The sequence below is a fragment of the Marmota marmota genome, unplaced genomic scaffold (genome assembly GCF_001458135.2).
Source record: "Marmota marmota marmota unplaced genomic scaffold, marMar, whole genome shotgun sequence".
Lineage (NCBI taxonomy): Eukaryota > Metazoa > Chordata > Mammalia > Rodentia > Sciuridae > Marmota > Marmota marmota.
The window spans coordinates 2,774,492-2,800,160 of NW_026000211.1; the positions used below are offsets into that span (position 1 = coordinate 2,774,492).

General features: G+C 35.2%; 1 protein-coding gene across 5 annotated transcripts in view; it reads right to left on the minus strand.

Annotated features, from left to right (window-relative positions):
- Dlc1 (DLC1 Rho GTPase activating protein) overlaps positions 1-25,669 on the minus strand; it is a 389,714-nt gene that overhangs the window by 290,042 nt on the left and 74,003 nt on the right. For all 5 annotated transcript variants that reach the window (XM_048791799.1, XM_048791800.1, XM_048791801.1 and 2 more), the window contains exon 3: positions 3,497-3,646. In XM_048791799.1, coding sequence (XP_048647756.1) covers positions 3,497-3,646 — 150 coding nt within the window. The remainder of the gene's footprint in view (positions 1-3,496; positions 3,647-25,669) is intronic.

Below are 25,669 nucleotides of genomic sequence, written 5' to 3' on the forward strand. Positions count from 1 at the left end.
GAATTATATGATGGGAACAACATATCTTTGATTGACAAAGGAAGAAAGAAAGTAGAATCACCTACAGCCATAAGCAGTTATGATGCTGGAAATTCTGTCATTGGCTTCCATTTATGTGACAAGATAAATAAATGCAAGGATTGGGTAGGGGTTTGGGGATTATTAAATGTTTGAATAGCTACCTTGGATGATCCGGGGATACCGAAAAATACTGCAGAGCAATGTCAGAGGTACTTTAAAGGTGGAGAAATGGCTACAGCTTACATATTTCCTAAACTACCCCCATGGTATGGATGAAATATCTCAAGAGATTGTATATCCCTTTGATTACACATTGTCCCCCTATTAGTAACTCAAAACTCAGAATATTTTATTATTAAGTAAAAAGGACCCTATCAGACAAGAGGATTATGGTTCAGGAAATGATGTTTATCCCATTGTCAATGAAAAATTTGCATCTTGGAAAGGTTTATAATATAGCAGGATGAACATGGCTTTTCCGATGTGCAAGTAATCTCACCAGTTGGGTGACTCCAGGTAAATTAATTACCACTTCCCAACTGTGTGGCCTTGGGTAAGTTACTTATCCTTTCTGAAACTCAGGTTTTGCATTTTAGGATTGTCAAGAGGATCAATGAATTAACATATACAAAGATTAATGCTTACTAAACACTACTATCTGTCACTTATCCCATGAGATTAGCTATCTTTAGCCATCTTGAGATACTGACATTAGTAAATGCTTGGATTAAGTTGGGTTTGGGACTGCAAAAGAGTATCTATCAAGGTATCACCAAATTGTGTGGATCTAGTTAGGCAGACTCTTTAAATCTTTATCTCAATCTTTATTTTAATATTTGTTTCATTTTTAACATTTGTTTCATGTTAAAATCATTTGATTCTAGCCTATATTATTCTTCATATTCTTTATTATATGTAGAATTAACTTTGGCATTTTTTTCATAAATATTCTCAAACTGGGGCTAGGGAACAATCATGGTTTCACTGTATGTCTTATTCTTCTTGCTAAACTATAGATTCACGGTGGAGTGGGTGGGTGGGGTAGAGGCAGTGTCTCCTCTGAATCTGGGACAGTGTTCCTTGGTTAATGATTAAGGTCATAATCATGCCATTATAATCCTCTTATTCCATGGCACAATTATCAAAAGGAATGGAAAGTGCTTGTGGAAAAAAATTTGATGATGAGAGAATGTTAAAATTAACTTTAAATACCAAGGAACATAAATATAGACCCTGGGGTGACCTAGAAAATCATAAAGACCAAAAAAGAGTTTTGAGGCATGAGGAACTTGTCTTGTTCATCTTTAGCCCTCTGCCTGATGTGGGTACAGGGCAAAGGGACAAGAATTCACCATTACCAAATATGTATTCTGTGCCATAACTATGCAAAACATATCACATACATTCTTTCATTTGCTTCTCCCAATGAGACATCCATTAAGAAACAACAACTTTCATTTTTATATGAAATTAAATAATTTGAGAAATTAAATAATTCTTTTATGTTCCCAAATAGTCAGTTATAAAACTGGAATTTGAACCAGATCTGTAGCCACCAAAGTTCACAATGTTTCTACTATGGTAGATTCTGACGATAAAAAGAGAGCTAAGAAATGAATCTCTAGTTGCAGAAGCAATTGTTGTGGTAATTTTCCACAAGCTAAATTGTGTAATATAAAATCCAATTTACAAATTTGAATGGAAGCAGAAAATATAGGTGTAGACCAATTCTAAGATCATAACATATTAACTCCTATTTTTGTTTGTCCTTATGTAGCTAATAAAGGTTCGGTTGCTTTTTGAGATAGTAACAACAGTATGGAGTTGTATTCAGCAGAAATCTGGGGCTGAATCTTTCTCCTAAATACATGGAGATTGAGGAAAGTTGAATATAAAGGGAAAGAGAGATTTGAAAGATAGGTGAGATTAACAAGTCACACTAGAACATTTTTGGAGAAAACATAGCTCACAGCTAAATTAATGGTAAAAAGTTATTAAGTATTACCTCCTATTAAAGACATTAGATTATTCTTGTCTTTGAAGTTGTTGATGCAAATGAGCATGAAGTTTCTATACATTCTTCATATGCAAATAAAATTAAATAGTCCCTCCTTGTTGACCTTCAAGAAAAACTTTGTATTTATTCCATTTGGAGCCAATTCTACTTGGTAAAACTATATTATGTGCACCACACTAGGGTGGCACAGGGGAGAAAGTAATTGATTCTGACTAGGAAGGTATTTCATTTCTACTGGATTTTATAAGTATTTAGTTTCGTATTTACTGAATTTTAATTAAATTTTATTGTTATTACTACTACTTTTATCATTTTGGATTAAGATATCAGATTTTCATGATCAGTTAGAGAAAGCAGCATGGTGTAGTGGTTCATTAACACAGCTCTGGATAGAGACTGGCAGCATCTGTACGCCAGCTCTGGAACATGCAGTTACTCCATTCTCTATGCCTTTTACTCATCTGAAAATTTTACAAAGAATGAATGTGTTAACCTTAGAGTAATATGCACTGATATATTAGAGTTAGCTTTTATTTTAATCTGTTTTTTTTACTTCAAAATCAGTGATAGAACTATACAAAGCAATGGTAGAACTATACAAAGGAATTGAGGACAGAATATTTGTATTTTAGAAATAGGTGCTCAAATTTTCTACGTGATTTTCCGCCGCTTTGATCTCAGTTCATTCTCGACTTGATGTGCTTATTTTTGCATAATACAAGTTAGAAATTGAAAATGGATTCATGGCTTAATTATAAATTCCACCATCATATTTAGTAGTTTTGCATTTAATACACAAAGTCATTTAATATACAGCTAACATTAAGTATGTAAAATGTATAGTTAATCCTGAAATCTATCTCTTTCAAAATTTGTTCAGAATGTCAGAATCTCGGAGGAGCATTTGTCATATAATATTAATGCACAGTAGAATATAATTCTAACCTCTGTTCTCTTTGTTATATTTCACTGAATGAATTTTAGAGTGCTCTCAAGTTAATCTCATTTAAATTCTTTCTTACAGTATACTGGGTTAATTCAACCACCATCTACCCATCCATGCAGCAAAATAGTTATTAAATATTTTATTCATGCAATTTACATTTGCAGGTCACTGGAAATAATTTACCAAACAGTACTTGATAATGGAGTTTATATCACATCAGAGATGACTTGTCAGTTAAGGTAACAGCTATAGCAAAGAGGATTTAATCACTAGGAAACATAATATCCCAGTGACCTTTCTTCCTGTTCAATGTTAAATATTTTCTTTTGTATCATTCATTTCTCTATGAATTCTCTGCATTAAGCATGGAAATACTTGAGTTGTTTTTATGGGACTCTATTCTATATACACGAGAAGATGCTATTAGCAAAGATGTTTCACTGGTAACAGGAACTGTGTGTAGTAAAGAGACACACCATTTGCAGAGGAGAAGTGGGAAGGGGGAAGCTTACAGGAACATGCCGCCGCAGGTTTGTTGGTGTGCTGGATGGAGAGGAGCTGGTGCTGAGAGCATTCTCGATGTCCTGGTCAAGTTGGTCCAGTTTCATAATTAGCAGCACCATGGAGTCCAGTCGCGCCTTATCTCGATCTTCTCTCATTTCCTGAGGAACAGAACATGTTGTTACTGAACTTGAAAGGCCATTTCTTGGAAAGAATAAAAAGTTCCCTGTTCTTCAATGTGACAAAAAGGACACTGGATAATAGGCAGTGTTCTACTTAAGGAGGAAGGGAAGTTCTATTCTGCATCATCAATGGGCTCTTCATGGGGAGGATACTGATCTAGTGCCAAGAAAGCATTTTACATGAATATTAAAGATATGAAAAAAGTGTAATAACAATGATGCTGATACATGTTTCCCCATTGCCAGTTAATTAGCCTTCAGAAAAGATATATTAGTTTTCTTTTTTTGCACAGTACAAATTGATTATTTACAAGCTACTAATCATTTTTTTTGTGTGTGTGTGTGGCTAGACAGTTAAGAATGTATGTGAGAGAATATTTTTGACAGAATATTTCTGAATTTACAAAAAACTAGATTGAAGCAAGGAAAGTGTTTGGTTTGTTCAGCAGGCAATTTTTCTTGAATGGAGCATTTACTTACTACTACTTCAAACTAAGTCATATGTCACTGACTATATATATATAAAATCTCAATATTACAGAACATTGTTATGTCAAAGGAGTGGTATTTATAGTGCTTATAACTTAAAAGAAAGTCATATACATGATGTGTGATATATATACATATATATATGTATATATATCATTGATTTCTTATTCTGAGTACTCTGGAATACAGACTTATAATTCTGGAAATGTGCTGGTCTATTGGAGCAGCTAAAGCTTCTCACAGTCCTTGTAGGTTTACTTGGAAATGGTTCTTTATTACTCCTTCAAATCAAGTTAGTTAGTATCAGGAGTCTTCCAAATTCTTTGCAGTGTTCTTGGGATCAGGCTTGGGTAGAAAGAAGGAAAAAGACCATGGAAAACAAAGGTAGGTTCTTTAGAAGCAAAATCTATTGAGAGACTTGTGGACTGATGGCAAGCCCATTTGAGATAAATCATCATTTGGAGTTGCCAACCTCCCATCTGTCCAAGATATTTATTTGGTGATACCAGCTTTGAAAGGACCACAAGTGGCCAACTTCAAAGGGGAAATAATCATGATGTGATCCTTAGGGCATGTCTACACAAGGGTAGCAGGTTGGGGCTTTGTTTCCCTGATGACATTAGTCATGGGAGGAATGTGATGACTGCCTGAATCAGACCTTCTATTGTGCTTTTGGCATTTCTTCTAATCCTTTCAAATTTCCCATTGGGAGGCACTCCCAAATAACAGGGTAATTTCACGGATTAATCTAATTCTACAGGAATCTCTATGCCTTAAACAACCAGAGCAGATTGCTAATCTTACAGAGGCATTATTTTTCAGAGGTAAAATAATTAGTTTACAAGATTAAGTTGGTCAGAGAATTAATTACTTAAGCTAATATTAGGTAAATTTTTTTTTTTTTTAAAAAGAACTTGAACTTGGTTTAACGGATTAACACATATTGTACGAATTACTCCTGTTTCCACAAAGACATTGCTTTAGAGAATAAATTAAGAACTTTATGCCATGACCCAATTCCTTCAGAATACTAACAATTATTATGGTTTCAGTTTCTTCCCATTGTCCCTGCTGATTAAGCTCTGACAGAGAATCATGAACTTTGGTTATCATAAAGTTTTACTGTGCTTAAAAGTATATATGGTATTTGCGAACAAATCTGAAACTTTATGTAATATCTCTCAACATGATAGAACATTATTATATCAAAGGAGGGTTATTTATAGTGCTTATAACCTAAAAGAAAGTCCCAGAAAAATTAGAGATTATTCCATTTAATACCCTTGTAAGTGTCCCCCCAAATGGAAGTCTGGCTGGATAGTAATTAAGTCCCCTTAATGACTCTTCCAGTGTTTTTGCTTATATAATTTCCTTCTCTATTAAACTATAGTTGTCCTTGACAAGATGATTTTCTTTGCATCTTCTTATCCACATATGGTTTTTGTGTAATTGTCTTTTATTTGTCAGTTATATCCTCAAGGACAAAGATTAAGTTTTTCTACCTGGCAAACAATTTAGAATTAAGTTATACACTGCACATGTAATACATTTTCAGGACAAATACCAATGAAATCAATAGAAGCCTGTGAAATAATGCCTCCCAAGCCTTAGAAAATATATCTTCAAAAAAAAAAAAAAAGAAAATATATCTTCATATTTTTCCAGCTACTAAGTTAATGTTGGACACAGCAATACACCCTGAAGCTATCTTGGGCTTATCAGCAGTAGTCTCAAAACGAATTTGTCTTTGAATTAACTGGATACTGAGTTTATGCTTTAAAAACATTTTCAAATCCATTGGATGAGCATTAAATGCTTTCAATGATTTGCCAAAAGGCTAAAACCAAACAGTCTTGCTCTATGATACAGAATTGTGGTTTTTTCTTCTTTTTTAGGGCTGGGGATTGAACCCAGAGCCTGGTGCATGCAAGACAAGCACTCTACCAACTGAGCTATATCCCCAGCCCCTCTATGATACAGTTTTAGAGAAATAGCCCTGTTTCTTTTCCCTTTCTTTCAGGGATACCTCAGGGTTCACCATTTATATTCAGCCTGGGGTGTCAAGTATTTCTTGTGTTGCACATTTATAAAACCTTGCAAGATGGACCAGCTATAGATCTGATACTTCAGCTAAAAATCATTAGGCCTTATTTTGAAATCATAGGTATTACTATTTCTAAAGTTCTAACAGTTCATATATCCACGTCTAAACTCTGGAAATTAGCTCACACCTGAAAACAGAGAGTGTGTTTGCAGATTTTGGCTATGTTGACTTCTTCAATGGAGATTTAATTTCATTCTGTTACAACAATCCATGAAGAGAAAGCTTAATAAGTGAAATTACCTATCCATGAAATCAGTATTGATTTCAAATCAAGGCCAAGGTGTTAATTCTCTTCCTTCCCATATTTCCTTTCTTCTTTACTTTCATTACAGCTGTTCTGGGTAAATCAGCATTATTATTATTATCATCATCATCATTGGTTTTGAACGAAGGAGCACCCTCTCACTGGGTTATATCTCCAGCCCTTTTAAAATTTTTTATTTTGAGACATAGTCTGTCTCATTTGCTTATAGGCAAAATATTACTAATGGGACTAAATATCCATCACTGAACAAGACAGATAAGACCCCTGTTTTCCTGAATAATATCACCAACTATGGGAATATAGACAATGAACATTAAAAAATTCACATATAAATACCCTCAAATGGGAACAAGTGTATAAAAAAAATAGGGTAATGATATATAAGTAACTGTAGGAGGAGTGCCCTACTTTATACAGGATAGTCAGAAAAGAGCTTTCTGCAGAAGAGAGAGTCGAGGTGGGGGATGAGATGGAAGAGATGATGGAGGTATATGGAGATAGGGAGGGAGGGAGGGAGAGAAGGAGAGGAGGAGGAGAAGAGGAGGAAAGAGGGGATGAGGAGAAAGAGAACTGGGAAATTGGTATTTCAGGTGGAGTAAGGAGTGATACAATGATAACAAGATGGAAATGAATGAATTTGGTCAATAAGAAGATCAGAATAAAGGCTAGGTATGTGAAGGAGGACACGTGGGAGGAAGAGGGAGTGAAGGCTCCTGCAAAGTGAGGCTGGAGCCAAATGGGAGCCAGAGCATCGTCTGCTTTGGAGTTCATGGTCAAGTGGTAAACGTCACTCTTTGTGCAATGGAGACCACTAGCAGCATGTGAGAAAATTACTGAGTTATTGTCTCATAAACTTTTAGATTTCTCATTACACACTGGCAATGAAAGATATTTTTGTAATGTTTTAAAAAATTCATTATGATTTACATTATATTTATAATTTTGAATAAGTCAAAACATCTTTAAGCTTTCCAGTATCTTTCTTAGATACCCCACCCAACAGCTAAGAAATACAGGAGTTCAGAATTGCAGTTACCAGCTCCAGTGTCCTGATTTTGCCGATGAGGAAACTGAACTCTAGGGATATTCTAAGTCCAAGTCAATCCTGCGTTGGTAAATCTGAGCCCAGAACCTGGCTGTCTCACACTCTGCCCTGATCTCTCCAACATTCCATTTTGTTTTCCTTCCATACATAACATTTTAAATTAATGCCCTCGTGGGTATCATGTGTACTCTTCTCAACTCTTGCAGTCTGGTTTTTGTTTTTGCAGGAACATTGTTTTTGAAGAGCTCCAATGACTGAAACAATCAATTGGAAAAAACAAACAAACAAACAAACAAACAAAACCTTTGAAGCTCTCTTGTCCAGTTCTTTAAATTTTTATTTAACAATTTTCAAAGATCTGTTGTATGTTTGTACTACGTGTTGTATTTACTGTTGACTAGGAAGCAACCTATTTTATATAAGTGCAGCTATAATTTTTAAAACTGTAAAAAGTAAAATTTTGTCTTACTCTGAGTTCCCAGTTTTTTTTTTTTTCCTCCAGAACTAGACAGAATAAGTGGTGTCTGTTCCCAAAACAGCATTTCAAATATATGAAGAACTACATTGTGCTCATCTTTTTCCTTTTTAGGGGAAACATCCTCAGTTCCTTATTTGTGGGGTGGGTGGTGCTGAGGATGGAACCCTGGACCTTCACATGGTAGGCACACACTTTACCACTGAGCTACATGCTCAGGCCATTTCATCAGTTCATTTCATCATTTCTCACATGACACGTTTTCAAATCTTTATTAGTTCTGTTTATTCTTCTCTGAACATGACAGAATTCTGTCAATTATCTAATTAATGGTTGGTGCCTGGAATGAAATACACGACTTTGTGTGTTCTCTGGCCAGGGCGGAAGAGAGAAGTGCTGCCCCATGTTCTGTGTACCCTCTTTCACTCAGCCTAAGGATCTAGTGCCTGTTTAGAACACAAACAGGCTATTCTTAATGGGACAGCCAGAGTCTGCTTTTTTAATGAGGAAAAAACATTTAGTTAACTGTGAGCTGAACTTAGTCAACGGTGTGATATATGTCTTCTTTTCCTAGTACGTGCCTGTGTAGTGCTAAGACAGAAACTTCCTGTTGCCTTGAGACTGCAACCAGCTGTTGTCAAAGTGTAGATAATATATGTAACTGCAGGGGAAGAAATAGCCAGTTATACCTCTTTTAGACACAGGTCAGTAGAGACCAGGCAAGTCAGGATAGAAACTTCTATTCACAGCCACAGAAATGGGCGGTTATATGATATGTCAAAATACATTCTACTGTCATGTATGACTAAAAAGAACAAATTAAAAAGAATTTTTGAAAAGAAATTTCTATTCAATTTGATTCCTTGTCCAAAACTTAGTCTGGCTAAGCCATGTGGTGAGCATCTGGAAATCTAAATGATGCTCCTAATTTACTTTGAAGAGCTATTTAGCACTGGGCAGTGCAGTTACTTTAACTGTCATGCTATCTGGGGGAGATAAATAGGGTTTTTAAGGGTCATTCTTTCTAAGTATCTCTGAACTGGTAAGACTTAGACAGGAGCCTCCACTCTCCTTCTTTCTTTCCCTTTGGGGAAGACAATCCCAACACTGTTCTCCAGTGCTCTTAATTGAACAGAAGAAATCACAGCACACACACAAGGTGGTGGGCAGGAGGTACAGGTTACCAGACATTTTACAGACTGGAGAAATGTGAAGTCTAGAGAAAAGAGCGTGTCCACTGGACACACACACAGGCTCTGTTCTCCTAATGCCAAGCATGTGGAAGAGAACAAAAAATTCAATAAAATACCCAGTGCTTCCAACAGTGTTAGCTGAGCAAATAACAGTGTTGCCTGAATGCCCTGCTTGTCAGTGAGCTGTGGCATCACATAGATAGCCATAATAAATTAAAGGCTGGGCCAGGAATAGAACTTAGACTTCCTGATTCTTAATTCAAGGTTCTGGCCCCAGCACTGTCTTCAATTCCATATGCATCTTCCTGGCTATTCTGGGCTGCTAATACTCCTTCCTCACCCATAAAAGAAAGGGACCCTTTTAGCAAAAGACTTGGATCAGTTTCATCCTGAATTATTTGATCTGCAGCCAGCTGGACAAGTATGAAATCTCCTATTAGTGTTATATATTTCATTTGACAATAAATTCCTCTTTCTACACTTTCCTTTCTTAAAATAATATCCTGCTTAAAGAACTAAAAAGTTATTTTTTTTCTTTCAGGAGCAATGGAGATATTCATCTGAATTAACTGTCAGAAGCTAAAGATAATATAATTATCCTATGTTAGAATTTTTGGGGAAGTTAAACATGACCGCCTAAATTTTTATTCTGCTGTGTTTCAATATGAATTTCTGTAGACTAGGAGAAAATAAAACAAACCAACAACTATCTTCTATTTGCCAGATATAGTCTGTTTGACCCCAAATTCTTTATGTAGTATTTTAAATTAATAATAATGTGCCAATTTCATTATAATATTAGATGGTAGAGATGGATGAATGATATTGTTATTTAAAGTTGCTACAAGGAATCTTTTAACTGACATGTAATTATTAACTAATGATCATGGCTTCAGAGCAAGGGTTTATATTTACTCTATATTAATCTGCTTCCATTTACAAGGCCTGATGAAAATTATTATTTTTTGGTTTTTTAAAAAATTCTAATTAGGCTTCAAATGGCATGTTTCTTAGCTGGAACTTTAGTAAATTGCCTCCCCAGTTTTCTAAATAATTGTCCCAGTTTCAAAGGACAATTATGCAGCTTGTCCTTAGGAGTGTGCAGAAGGGCAGGTGTCACCTGGGGAGAACTGATGGTCAGCGATTCCTCTGTATCCAAGAGAAGTCTGCAGATGACTTTCTCTATGCACTTCAGAGTCCCATTTTTGAGACTGGCATATAATTTATGTCAATAATTTGGTAAGTATTCTGAGGTAGGTCTTCAATTTATGTGCTGAAGTTGGAGATTGGTATGCAGGGTCACTAAACATAGCTACAGCATAAGGTATGCCTTTTCTGAGCTGATTGTTCTATGCGGTCATGTTTATGTGGTATCTAAAATCCTGGCAGTTTTTGTTCTTTCAAATAATTCTCAAATGGTTTGTTGCTTGGCCACAGGTTTTTTAAAAAACAGGTTCTGTCCTGAATTGAAAACTTAAGGAACATATCTGTTTTGCATTAAATTTCTACTGTTTTCAGGATTATTATGATGATCTTTGCTGTGAACAATAAAGACAGACATAGCTAAAATTTTATTCTTTTCCTTTGAAAACATCACCTAATTTTTAAAAAGTTCTCTGAGATCTGACTGTTGTTGACTTTTCTAGTTGTATCTCTCATCACCCTCCTTGATTCTTAAATGTCAATCATCCTGAATCTAACCACTATATCTTCCTTAATATTTTTAAAGTTTAAATGTATTTTCATTTGTGTGTGTGTGTATGTAATACATATAAGTGGAAATCTGGCGTGTTTTTAACATACTTTAACTATAAAATTATAAAAAAGACTATCTGCTAACTAATGTAATCTCATGTAAACAATACTGTATTTTAGGAAATGCTGTGCTACAGGTATATAGCTTCTTTTGGCTTCTCAAATATGTCACATTCTCTATTTTCCAACAAAGATTTTCAGATTTAGCAAATGAAATTAGGGAATGTCCAGTTATAATTAAACTTCAGGGAAGTAAAAAATAAATATTTGTATAAGTTTTTCCTAATGTTACAAGGGACAATATTTCATTGGCCATAGTGATACAAAGACATTTCATTGTCTGAAGGTAAAATGTGACTAGGCATCCTGTATTTTATCTGGCATCTTTATTTTTGATCCACATAGTGGTGCTGCTTAAACTTAAGCAGTTCTCCCTGCCTGGAGGGACTGATGGAAACAGCTTCAAGTGCATGTCACTGCCATGGACAGCTCTTTTACATGGTTGTTTCCTTGAATGAATGCCCAGTAATTGCCCTTTTAGTCATACAACTCCAGTGAATGGAAATTTTATTTTTTGTCAGTGCTTTATTTTGTGTTATAATTCTAGAAAAATCTTCAAGTTACCATTTTTGGGTTTTCTTTAGAAACAAAAATGAAAAAATGCATGAGACTATTCTTGTGATCTTTTAAGAATTTTAAATTTACTTTCATTTTTAATACTTTGTATTAGATCTTCCATGAATGAGTATCTTAAGAGTAAATTTTTTTTTTTTTTGCCATTATATGTTTTTTCATTGAAGACTTTCCCATAGATACAAACTCGGTTAATGGGAAAATTAGTGTATGAAGATTCAATTAATCTCTTCTTCTTGTTGCGCAAGAATTAATTAACTCTTTTAGTCCTAGAAGGTGCATCCTTCAACTCTACAGGTGGACTCAAAATGATGTATTTTTCATACAAATCAAATTGCGTTTGGAGCTGGGTGCGATGGCACACCCCACAATCTTCCTCTTATGATCCCAGAGGCTCAGGAGGCTGAGTCAGGAGGATTGCAAGTTCAAAACCAGCCTCAGCAACTTAGTGAGGCTGTAAGCAATTTAACAAGATCCTGTCTCTAATTAAAAAAAATAAAGAGGGATAGGAATGTGTCTCAGTGGTTAAGCACCCTGCATTCAATCCCTGGTACACCCCCGCCAAAACACATTTGGATATCTGAAATGAATAGATGTAGATTAAAAACAGATACTTAGTCATATATAGGTGGCACCTTCTTATTGTCATTAATCTATGTATTAAACAGCCAAACCAATCTGGTTAATGTTTCTTGCTTCTTCCTTCCCTCTATCTATCCCTTCCTCTTTTCTTTCTACCAGTCTGTCAAAAATTGTGCTCTCAGGAGTCCTCAAATATTAGTGTGCATCAGAATCATCAGGCAGCTGCTGATTCAGTAGGTGGCAGATGGAAATGAAACATCTGCATTTTTAACAAGGTCTCAGGTAATGCTGCTGTTACTGGGGGCTTCATAGTGAGAATCTCTAATCCACACATGAGACCAGCAGTAGTCAATACTGGTGAATGATTGGCATCCTTGTATAGCTTTGAACACTTCCACGTGCTAACCTCCATTGACAACTTTCTGATATAGTGGGGGTGGGTGAGGTCAAGCTACCATTTTTAAAAGATTCATGGATTTATTCATAGCATAGCTGGGGTTGGTAAGCTCTGTAAAAGATTACAGAGGAAACCCTTTTACAGTTTTTGACAAAAATTAAGACAACAGGAATCAGATTTTCACCCAGAGGAATTCCACAATAAGAAATCTGTTAATACCCATAGTAACAGATTAAAGGGAAAAATACAAGTCAACAAGCAAATGTTAAACAGGGTGTTTATAACATCCAAAATCTACTTTAAATCACCTGCTAGTGGTTAAAAACAGAAATAATAATTAATAACTCTTTTAAGTAACAAGGACTTAGATGGCAATGTTCTTAACCTGATTAAGTGTCCAGCACTTAGAGCAAACATTGAGGATAATAGTGAATGGAGCACTGGAAATATTTCTATAACATTAGGAAAAAGTAAAAAAGTCTGATATCACATATTCGAGTTAACTTCAGGTCCTGGTCAGTGCAATAAAATCAATAGTGACAACAAGATGTAGATGATTATATCACAAGGGAAGAGGATTTGTACCTTGAAAATTCCAGAGAACAATCTGACAATCTGATAATTTGTTAGAACAAATAAAATAATTTGGCTCAACACAGACAAACCCAAGAACAGTGTTGGCCACTGTTATTCATCATTTAAAATGTGGAATAGAATAAAAACTAAATCACAATAGCAACCAAGGTTATAAGAATGTGTAAAAGTAACTGATCAAGAAATGAGCCAGATTGTTACATGAAAATCAAAGTGACATCAAAGGATGTCAAAGAAGAAAGAAAAAATGGAAAGAGAATTTTTCTTTTCGTAGAGGACAGTTTCAACATACTTTATAACTAATTTATTATGTATTCCGTCTGTTTCCCCACTAGGATGTCAGCCCCACCAGGACTGCAATCATGACCTGTTTTGTTCACTGATATAACCCGAGAATCCGGAGCAAATAGTTGGGAAGTAATCATCACACAAGAATGTTTGTTGAATGAGTGAATAAAGTATTAATTCTATGAATCAATTTATGATTTCTTCAAAGGAGTCCAAACCCCAAACTCCATGGGTTTTTTTGTGGTTTTTAAAATTTGAATTTGCAAAGTTCATTCTTAAAAAAACAAAAAGAAAGACAGGAAAACATGCAATCCAGCAAGAACACTCTATGGTATTTATCCAAATGAGTTGAGAACTTAATCCAAACAAAACAACAACCCTAAACCTGCACATGCATGTTTATAACAGTTTTATTCGTAATTCCTAAAGCTCAGACTAACCAACATGTCCCTCAATAAGCAAACAGATAACTGCAACACATCTAGACAATGAAATATTATTCATCACTAAAAAAGAAATGCACTATCAAACCACAAGAAGACATCAATGGAACTTACAGTATATTACTAATTGAAAAAAGTCCATCTCATAATATCATAGATGATAAGATTCCAGCAACACCAAATTCTAGAAAGGCAAACTATGTAGATAGTAAAAAGATAGTGGTTATCAGGAGTTAAGGGTGAGGAAGGAATGGGTAGGTACAGAGCAGAGGATTTTTAGGGTAGTGAAACTATTCTGTTTGATACCATAGTAACAGATGTATATCATCATATATTTGTCAAAACATACACAATAAACACCAGGAGTGAATCCTCATGTGAACTCTGTACTTTGCGTGATACTGATCCCAGTGTCACTGATTATAACAAATGCACCTCTCTGGAGCAGGATACTGGTAGTGGGGTGGCTATGCATGTTCCAGGCAGGGGGTAGAGGAAATCTTTGCACCTTCCGATAAATTTTTATGGGAACTTAAAACTTCTCTAAAAAGTCTATTGAAAACAAAATTAATATAATAAAGGCAAACAACCTCCAAATCTTTTTATTATGGACAACTCTGTGTGGATAAATACATACATAATAGAGAAATATAATAAACTCTAATTTGTGTATCAGTCTAAAATTACCAGTATTTAGTCAACTTTATTTAACTTTCTTTAAATTTTCAAACAGTATTTTAAGCAAATGCCAGCTACTGTAATATTTTACCCACAAATGATAAAGTATGCCTTGGTTTTAAAATCCGTCTACAAATGGAAATGATAAAATCTTTTTAAAATATCTGAACTTTCACTATGTATAGTGGCACACACCTGTAATTCCAATGGCTCTGCAGGCTGAGGCAGGAGGATTGTGAGTTCAAAACCAGCCTTAGTAACTTAGCAAGGCCCTAAGAAATTAAGCAAGACCCTGTCTTTAAATAAAATATAAAAAGTGCTGGAGATGTGGCTCAATCGTTAAGTGCCCCTGGGCTCATTCCCCAATTAAAAAAAAAATCTGAACTTTCTCTGAGACAATACACTGTATAAAATATTCATAAAGGGAAAATTGATAAAAGTTTAAAGACAATTATAGACTGGAAGAAAATATTTAGAGCATAAGTAACAGCAAATAAAGAAATTATAAATAGACATAAATAATCAAAATGGTCAATACAAACAAAGAGGCTCTTCATAGAAAAATTCCTAATGATTTAAAGCCCTAGGACCTCATTGGTAATATAAAAAATGCCTATTAAATAAAGAAAGAGAATGATTATTTTTCATCTGACAGATTGTCAAAAATGAAAAAGAAACAAAACAAAACAAAAACCAAAAACCAAATCTTGACCACACTCAAAGTTGACAGTATTTTGAAAATATTTTTTTTTCCTCTTTGGAGGCTATTTTGAAAATATCTATAAAATTAAAGTAAGGCATATTCTTCAACCTAGTAATTCTAATTTTAGATACCTGTCCTAAAAAATTACTTATGCACAAACAGAAATAGTAGGCCCAATAGTATTCACTGAAACATTTTTCTTCCAGTGACCAAAGAACAGGAAATAACTCAAGCGGCTATCAATAGAAAACTGTTTAACTTAATAAACTGTAGTACTATTTTTCCTTGACTACTAGATAGTAGATGCATGTAATGAAATAGGTGTACTTGCACTGACAGAGCCAAGAGTAACTTATATAGAGCTTCATTGTGAGTCAGAAAAATGCCTCTTGTGGTGGATGTCATCCTGTGCCCAGGTTCACTGCTAACAGAGCAAAGTACAGGTCACCCATCAGCCCCCACTCAGTGCTTCACTCTGGTTTCCTTGTACAGGGCAGAGTCTAATCAACAGAACTTGGGATTCTGTTGAGAATCTTCTATTTATAAGGAAAGCACTCCAACTGGGTCTATTCAGGGGAGAAAGAGGTGAAGGATCACACTACCGCATGTACTATAGTACCAAACACGCACACATGTGAGAGCACAGACACAGACACATTTGCCCAAAGCAAAATTCTTTATGTGTAAATATAAATAGGTACAAAAATTATCTGGAAGAACACTTATCCTTGGAGCTAGAACATGGAATTTGGAGAGGAACAAGGAAATCTACTCATTTTTCTTAATAATGTGGAATTCCTAACAAGTGTATGTTGGGAAACTAGATTAGTTGTTGTTGTTATTATTATTATTACATAAAGTGAATGTTCATTAAAAACAACAGTGAAACTACAATTGTAAAAGCATGAAACAGGGATTTGAAATTTTATTCCTAAACTGTGCAAAACACTTGATGATACTTTGTTTTAAGACATAGGAAAGAAGAAAAGTAGGAAGGAAACAGACTCCATCTTTAGGTTAAACCATAATAATTTGTCAATTTCTTACTGTTTTTGACCTACAAAGTGGTTCTATCTTATAAATGAAATGGAAAATACAGATTAATATGCACAATTTCAGGCCACACGAATAACTAGTTTCGACACAGGGAGCTCCATGTGGTGGAAAGACCACCATATTATTTTTATAGGAAGAAGGTCTTTCACAACAATTCGAGTTCTTGGATGTATTCTGTAAAATTTTTATAGTTATCTAATGGGTCTTTCTATTATAGACTGATAATTATATTTCTGGTTAAAAAGTACAGTGATTTAGCATCATCATTAACTAATCTTTTGCTTACTGACCATGAAAAACCATCATTTAAAACTTCTAAAAATCACTGGCAATTAAAATGTTAGGATATATATCATTTGCCTTTAACATAATTATTTCTTTCCTTGATCTATTTTGATGATAACAAATCTAAAAAGAAAAAACTTTTGGGTCAGACAGAAGGGAGTGAAAAGAGGGGAGGGGGTATGGAGGTAGGAAGGATAGTAGAATGAAGTGGACATTATGACCCTGTGTGCATAGATGATTATATGATCTATAGAACTCTACATCATGTATTCCATATATGTATGATCTGTCAAAGTGCATTCTACTGTCATGTATAAATAATTAGAACAAATAAAAAATTAAAAAAGAAAAAGAAATAACTAGTCAGTATTGGGGCCTTACTTATGAAGTTTTTCATGCACATATTGTCTCCTAATCAGTTTTTAAAGGCCACGGTGAGAAGGGACGGGGCCTCACACATCTCTGAACCTCTGAGATACCCAGCAGAGTTCAATGTACAGTGAAGGATCAAATAATTTTAATTACTTTACAATGAATGTTCTAAATCCCAATCTGTAATAAACATCTAGAAATATGTTCCTACAGAGAGAAAGTTCCTACAGAGAGAAAGAATAAATAACTACTACATAGAGACTTTCTTTTTTTAATGGAAGAGAACTTCTCAGATGTACTGATTAGAAAATGTGTTGGCAGTAGAGTGGTTCATTGTTTGTGTCCTCATAGGACTTTGTTAAAACTCAAAAACGTCTTTGTGGTATAATATTTCTGAGGAAAAAAGGACATTTGAATAATAGCCTTTTGCTTCCAAAATATTGAGGTTACTCATCCTCCAATTCCCTGAGATCATTAAGACCTGTTTGTTTGCCTTCCTTTTGTGCATAGGGGAACCACACAATGGGTTCTTCTTTCCCAATATGGTAATAATGTTTGCCCACCATTCCGGCGAGGGAGTCTCTTTCCTACAAGGAAGAGAGAATTTTCTTTATCTAAATATGTATCTGGTTTGTTCTACACATAAACTACATGCCCAGGAGAGGAACCCACAAATTTCTATGACTTTTAATTCAAATGGTCATACTTAAAAATACAAGTCTCCTGTGGAGTTGATTGTACTTATTTCTTATAATGGATACTATTTCTTTGGCCATTAATTATATAAATACAAATAAAAATATAACTGAAAAATCTTTCGAGTTAGAGAATGTAAGAAACATATTAGATAGAATTTTAATATGAATCTTGGAATTCAGAGTTCCTTAAAGTATCATGTTTTGAAAAGTATTCATAGAATGCATGTTAAAAGGGATTGAACAATACATAATAGTAACTTCCTTGTTTTCAAAAGATGGGGTTTAAAACTATACAGTATTGCTCTTCTTAGAAGCTCATGGTAGATACAATAGTACTTAGTGACAAAATTCCATTATTTTCAATGTTGAAAGTATAAAACAGATCATAAAGTAATAATTTAGAATGGGAAAGGATTTTAGAGATGGTGTAGCTTTTTTTTTTTTTTTAACAATGAAGCAATGGTCTAAGTTTGGTAAAATGAAGCCACAATTGGCTTCCTAGATTTTTCCTGCTGAAAAGAGGTTTAATGATACCCTGGGAACTACACATAATTACTGTGTACATTAATTGACAAATGGGAATTTTGCCACTGTAAATCTCTTCATGAATGTTTAAATTGATCTTAGAGAAAATTTAACTCCTCTTTCTTTAGTCCTGGTTTGATGAAGAGGGTCTTTTGTAAGTTGTTTTTCTTCTTTACTGAGTAACTATTAGATTGATAAAACTGTACTGTATGGAATAGACCAAACAAATGGTATCATGCCATGCAAATGACTAGTCAAAACAAATGGAATGAGTTCAGAGTTACAGTAAAGTATTATTAAAGAAAAAAAAAAACAACAAAAAAGATTGACAACATGGTATGACCCAGATGGCCCAGGGGGTCAGCTTTTAGAAAAGGTAATAATTAAACTTGATCCTTGAAAGTTGAGTAGGATTGGGAAGGACAGAGGGCATGGAAATGCATGGTGGGGTGGGAATATGATACAACTAGGGACATTAACAGAATAGCTTTAGGATTCTGACTGAGTTGTTTAGTGGGTGGTGTGCAGGACCCTAGCTTTGGCTTAGTTCTTGTGCAAAGCACAGATGACAAATGTACAGTCCCTCACTTTGTATGATTTGACTCACCAATTTTTCAATTTAATGATGGTTCATATCACTTTTGCGATATGCATTCAGTAGGAACTGTACTTTGAATTTTGGTCACTTTGCTGTATGATCCTCTCTTGGGATGCCTGGCAGCAGCAGAGAGCCCTGACTCCCAGCCAGAGACACAAACATGAGAGCAAACAACTGATACTCTACAGTGGACTGCATAGCTGAGCTATGAAGTTCTGTAGGTGAAGTATGTGAATGCCCCTTTGGCTTCTACTGTTTTCAATTTTTAAGATATTTTCAACTTACAGTGGGTTTATTTGGAGTGAACTCCATCATAAGTTGAATGGCATGGATTTGTAGTACACCTATGAAGAGCTGTTAAGTTGACTTGACTCCTATAGGTTTGCCCTGCCATGACCCCCTCCAAGCTAGCTAGGTGTGTTTTTATTTTTTCTTTTCACTTACCAACTCTCATTTTCCAAGTCTCATTATATTTTCTGAGGAAAACATAAGCATTTGATAAAATTATTTTGAAAGTGGGAAAATAAAAGGAACTTCTCTTCCTCTAGTCCCCACTGCTTCCCATAGACACCTGTGTGAGATCCCTAATGGCATGATATTTCCTCTATTTGTTTCAAGGAGAAATTAAATTTGCCATTTACGTGATTGGCAGAAATAGATCATTTTATAAGCTGGTGAGAAGGGGTCCTTACCAGGTTGGCAAAGTCTCACTTTACTATTCTTTGTGGATAATCATTGAGTTCTAGTATTTAAAAAGCATTGATGTTAATACATTTCAACATATATCAAAATTGGTAGGTATATCCTGACTGTTCTGTGACTGCTTAATCAAAAATGGCATTTCTCCACAATTTCTGTATTGGCGTGTGCTGTTACTTAATGTAACAAAATTCTCTTGAAATTTTATTCAACCACAGATGCCTGCTGATGACTGAAAGGTCCAATCCACAAGAAATCATATAGATCTTTTAGCAGAACCTGTCACCATTACTAATAAAATAATTTAGAGTATGTATTCTTCTACTGAGAGCAAGTTAAAGGAAGCACTCAATATTTTTATGCTAAAAGTCTCCTTGTGGACCTAAAGCGTTGATCCACTAAAGACTTAGGAAGTCCATCCGAGGGGAAAATGAGAATTACGATCTCATTATTTTAAGATTCTGTTATTTGCTTAGCAAAATATAATCCAAATGTGAATTTTACTACAGCTATAAAAATAGAAAGTAAATTAAGTAATCCTACGAAATGTCTTTAGCCCATTTAAGAGAACTTTTGGGGCATATTTCCTTATGTATGGAAGATGGAAACGTGGCAATACTGTTCTGGAAGACCATTCTCATGAATTTTGGAAATTACAAAACAAAATAACTCTTTGTCCTACCTGGAAAAAATAATAATAATAATGGCAAAAAAAAAAAAAAAGAATCAGAACTCCTTTATTTGTCTTCAGATATTCCTTATGCTCTTGGTCAGAAATTAGTTACTCAATACAATTAAAGTGTGCATTTATTACAAAATTTGCATTTAGTAACAGTGAACTAATGCATATGGAATGTAAGTGGCTATAAATATGAGAATGTTCATTCATTGCTAACTTTTATCAGAGAACGAGCGCTGAGAATCCTGTGATTTTATTTTCATATACCAGATCCCTGGCAACCCTGTTGTAAAAGCCCTGTAAGTATTCAGGATATGCTCCTCTTTCCATGTTCCTGGAACACAATGTGCAGTGGAAGAAGACGGGTCACTCTCTCTTAGGGAAATATGCAAACACCACAGATGTGCAAGTGGAGCGGCTGTTTCCCACACACCCCATGGCTCCTCTTGAGCACAGGAAGGGAAAGAAAAATCCTCTAAAAAATTAACCACATGTTAGTATTGAAACGTTGCCAGGAACACAGACAGCCCTGGAGGGTTTGTTTCAAATCAATATTGATGGAGCCGTGTGGCGGGTCAAGGGAATGGCGCATCTCACTCTCAGAGTTCACAGGACTGAGTATTTTTATTTAGACAGAAAGGAAAACTCAGAAAACAAGCAAAAGGCAGTGGGAATGATACTACTAACCCTCGTCTGATGTTTTTAGATCAATGTATAGTAAGTGAGTGTTTCACTTTCTCAGTCTCATTTAATGAATTCCTGGGAGGCAGAGGGACTGTGTTAGGCAGAAAGTGATGCGGGGAATGAGGGGTGGTTTACAAAATCTGCCTTGTAAAGGAGACGATTGTATTTTGCGGAAATTTTTGAAGAATTGGTCAATATCATTATTATACTGTGTCATAGGAAAAATATGTCATATTACCGTAATCAAACTGATTGTTGTTTCAAAATGCGTGTGAAGTAAAAACAATCTAACTCCTCTCCACGTCCCCAAACCCTGAAAACTATGTTTTGCTTTCTCTCCCTTCCATTTCCCCTCCCCATACATCTCCTTCTCCTTCTCCTTGACCTTCTTCTTGGTCCGATATAACTATACACAAATTGAAAAGTTATCCATGCCTAACATTTCAACAGATTCCCTATTAAGTAACAGTCCATTTTTTTTTAACCAAATAGAAATAAAAGAAGTTGTGTATATCAAGATCTAACACCAACACTGGCAAGCAGTAGCCACTCGATAGTTTTCTTCTCCCTTATTTTCTGAGCCTCACAACATTCTCTAGATTACATGTTGCTATATAAATTCACAGGGTTTTTATTAGTATTGGTAGTTACCACTGAGACAGTAACTGTGTAGCACTATTTTTTTTTCCAAATACTTGTCTCTGTATTTTAATAAATATATTTTTGGGGCAAGGGGGTACCAGGGATTGAACTCAGGGTCACTCGATCACTGAGCCACGTCACCAACCCTATTTTGTATTTTATTTAAAGACTGGATCTCCCTGAGTTGCTTAGTGCCTCACTTTTTGCTGAGACTGTCTTTGAACTCACGATCCTCCTGCCTCAGCCTCCAGAGCTGCTGGGATTATAGGTGGGCGCCACCCCACCAGGCAATAAATATGTTCTTTTCATAGCTATTCTTCCCACACACTCTGCATATTCAAGCGAAACTCTCAGTCTCTGCCTTATTTTCTCACACCATTTTTCCCCCCAGAGGATGACAGAGTTTAAAGCTTAAGGAGGAACTTGAAACCATTTAGGGTGTCCTCATCTTTATAAAGACAGGACAACTGATGATTAGCAGGAACAACAGGGATTTAAAAACCCGTCATTCTACCTCCCAGATCTTTGTTCCTTCCATTTTCCTATGTATTTCATTTCTTATGAGTATTCTGGGGGTATATGAGGCCATTGCCTACTTCTGTATATATTTTTTTCCTTCTTGTCTCAAAAAGAATTGTCTGCATTTACCTCTCTAGGATTTCTCCCAATTCTTAACTGCTGTCGTTAGATCTTACCTCCAGGTTACTTACAACGAGGCCCCGTTGGAAAAATTGCCTATTATATTATTTCTTAATTTTGTCTATGTGTAGCCTATAGCTGTCATTTCTAAATATTCATCCCCCTGGCTTTTGTCTGATGCAGGTGTAGATCAGACTTTAGTCTGTACTTTGAGAGTGCCTGATACTGGCTCTGATTCCACATTCCTGGCATCATTCTTGCACAACTGAATGAATGTAGAATGGTTCTGGGCCCTCTCCCTGTCTACCCTGCTCACTGCCCTCCACAGCTGTCCCAGGTTGCTGGCTGTCTTCTTAAAATTTTCATCTATTACCAGTGTCTTACCCACTCCCTCCAAGTTTTTCCCACTCGGTGCAACCCCCGACTCTTCAGGCTCTGGCCTGACACTGGATTCTTCTGTTCTATCCTCCTGATTGCCTCAAGGACAACTGGCTCAACTTGAGAGAATCACTCATCTTTACTCACCTCCTTTCTTTAAATTCACATTTCCTTAGTGATTTGCTGTGCACACTGGTTGAGAACCACTGACATAGCACAGGGAGAAGCAAAACACCCCAGACTTAGCTGTACACAAACACTATGATTCTGCAGCAGGTTTAGCTTTGACTTTCTCAGCAGTGAAAGCCAAAAGGGGAAGTTTTATTTTTGATATCTTTTTCCATGGTTGTCACAGTGCAGACCACCAAGTAATACTCAATAAATACATTTTTATTTGTTGGGAGCACTCTTGAATCTCTTTTTGGTACCTATGACGGTAGAAACTCTAGATTCAAAACATTCTTCTACCAGTTCAGAAAGGCACATGAAAATGTTGTCAGCTAAGTATAATATGAAGATGCCAAAACACTCATTTGGAAAATATACTGATAATTAATTACACATATTTTCATTAATTACTGGGTAACAAAATTTAAAAGTTAAATCCCCATCTATTTGAGCTAATACACATCACAATTAATGCTACCTGATGCCTGCATGAGCATATGTGTAATACTTAGCCTTGACTAAAGCTTTAGAAATCTTTTAAAGAGTCCCGATACCCAGGTCTCACCCCAGATCAAATGTATCAGAATCTCTGGAAGTGGAACTGAGGCACGAGTATTGAACAAGCCTCTCCAAGTAATTCTGATGTGAAACTGAGGTTCCTACATAGACCAATAGTTCTTGAATTAGAGAAGACATGAGTCATTGGGTACTTTGTTGAGGATATAAACTCCCCTCTCCCCTACAACTGAGATTCTGTTCCAATAGATGTATATGAAATGTGCATGTGATTGTGCTATAGATGGTCTCTGATAAACAAAGACCTATGGAAAAAAATCAGACAGATCCTAAATTTTTAGGATATAAAAAAATTAGATCCTAAAAGAAAAAAAAAAACACATCTAAAAGCAAATACTGGCATTAGAAATAAAAATGTGATTTTTTTCATTGTTGCATAATTACCCCTTACCAATAAATATAGTTGTTGAAGACCTTAGTCTATGACAGATACCAACTGACACTTTCACTTATTAGAATTCCAGAAACTCTTCAATTACTCGCTGGGATATAGGAGATTCACTTGAAGGCAAAATACTACTGAGATACTTAAACCAATCTTCCAAAAAATGATTGCTATATTTCAAGGTAGTGCTCATTATCTTCTTTGTCTACTGTTCTTTGGATGGATGAAAAGGAAACATATTTTTGACTTGGAAATACACTTTCTCCATTGAATAAAAAAATGGGGGGAATTAATTGAAACATGTTGGTCTGTAAAATTTGATAATTGATTTTAACTTCTACACAATGGAAAAGCTGAAAAGAATTTATATTATATTTCTTGTTATATAAATCCAAAACCTAAATATTGGTGAAACAGAATTTTATAAATCAGAATATTCGTAAAATGTGTTTTATTGCCACTCAGATTTCAACAATGAGTCATGTTATGGATGAGTAGTTATTGAGGTGAATAAATATTTGCAATGTATTTTTGAAGTTTAAAAGTGTCATAACATGATGTGTGAAGTTCATTTCTATCATATCTAGTTGCATGAAGAACAATGAATTCCTTTTAAAAAGAAGAATGAATAGATGGCAAATGAAGTGAGGGTAACTTATAAAATCTATAATGGACATCTATGTCAGTCAGCTAAAGGTTTTATTACTTATGGCATCGATTTGACCTCTGCCATTGTCCCTCACAGAAACACTATTTTAAGTAGCTTAAGAAAAGAAAAGGTAGTGGTGATATAACTGAGAAGTTTAAGAGACGGATTCAGGCATATCTGCATTCAAGATTCAAGCAATTGTGCCACATGCCATTCTCTCCTGTCTCTGCTTGCCTCTTGATGACCAACATGGATTCCTAGGACTCCTTTCTTAGAAAAAATGCTTTCAGAACAAAGAGTACAATATAACTGTGGTCAGGGGTGTAGGACCTGATTGTCCAGATGGGGAAGGGTACTGCAGATTGAAAGAGTGGGGGAGAGGATGAACAGGGGTCATGTGATTGCCCCCTAAAGTCAAGAAGTCAAATAAAACAGATATAGAGCTAAAAAGATTTGTGACAGATAAAGAGTAATGCCTTCCCACACTGGTATAAGAGACAAGTCCAAAGAGAGGAAAATATTTCCACTATGTCTTAGAAATTCATATGTAGCATTTTATGACACACGTGTTTATAAATATACCTCTTGCATTCATCCACATCTAAGCTGGTGGTTGTCTGCCTTTCAACCAAGTCTTCTTGTTAAAAAGAACAAAATACTCATTGAATGGAGCATATCATACTTGAAATCTATAATCGTGTAATTTCAACAGCTGCTAAATTTGATCAAAATAAATCTATTTTTACTCAAGTCACTGACATCAACTCAATACTGTTAGGTTGAAATGAGACCTATCTACAGGCAGCTTTGTAACAGACATTTATTGCATTTCCTTAACTAAAAGCAGATGCTAATGAGATTTATGAGAAAGAAGTGGTATACATGGAAACTGTGATCTATTATGGAGAAAAGCATATACCCAAGAATAATTAATGTGAACAATTATAAAATAATGTATCACCAATCATTAACTTATGTAATACACCCTGGATGTCCTGATGATAATAGAAAGTTAGAATTCTCATTTTAATGCCACAAAATTACAATTCACATACACAAAATTGGTGTACTTACATTTTAGTAAATATTATTGGAGAAGTACTCTATTCTTTCCACTAAGAAAGGCAAGAGCTAAATCATTTTTAAAGTTGAATTTTGCTTTAAGGGCTGGAAAAATCTCTGTAGGCAAGGTACTGGTACTGAAGAGTGTGAGATATCAGTGAAAAGGCAAGTAACAAAAGCTCAAGCATCCTTTAATTTTGACAATTAGGAGATTAGTGACATTGGTAAAAGTAATTCCAAGAGAGTGATGAAGTTATAAGACA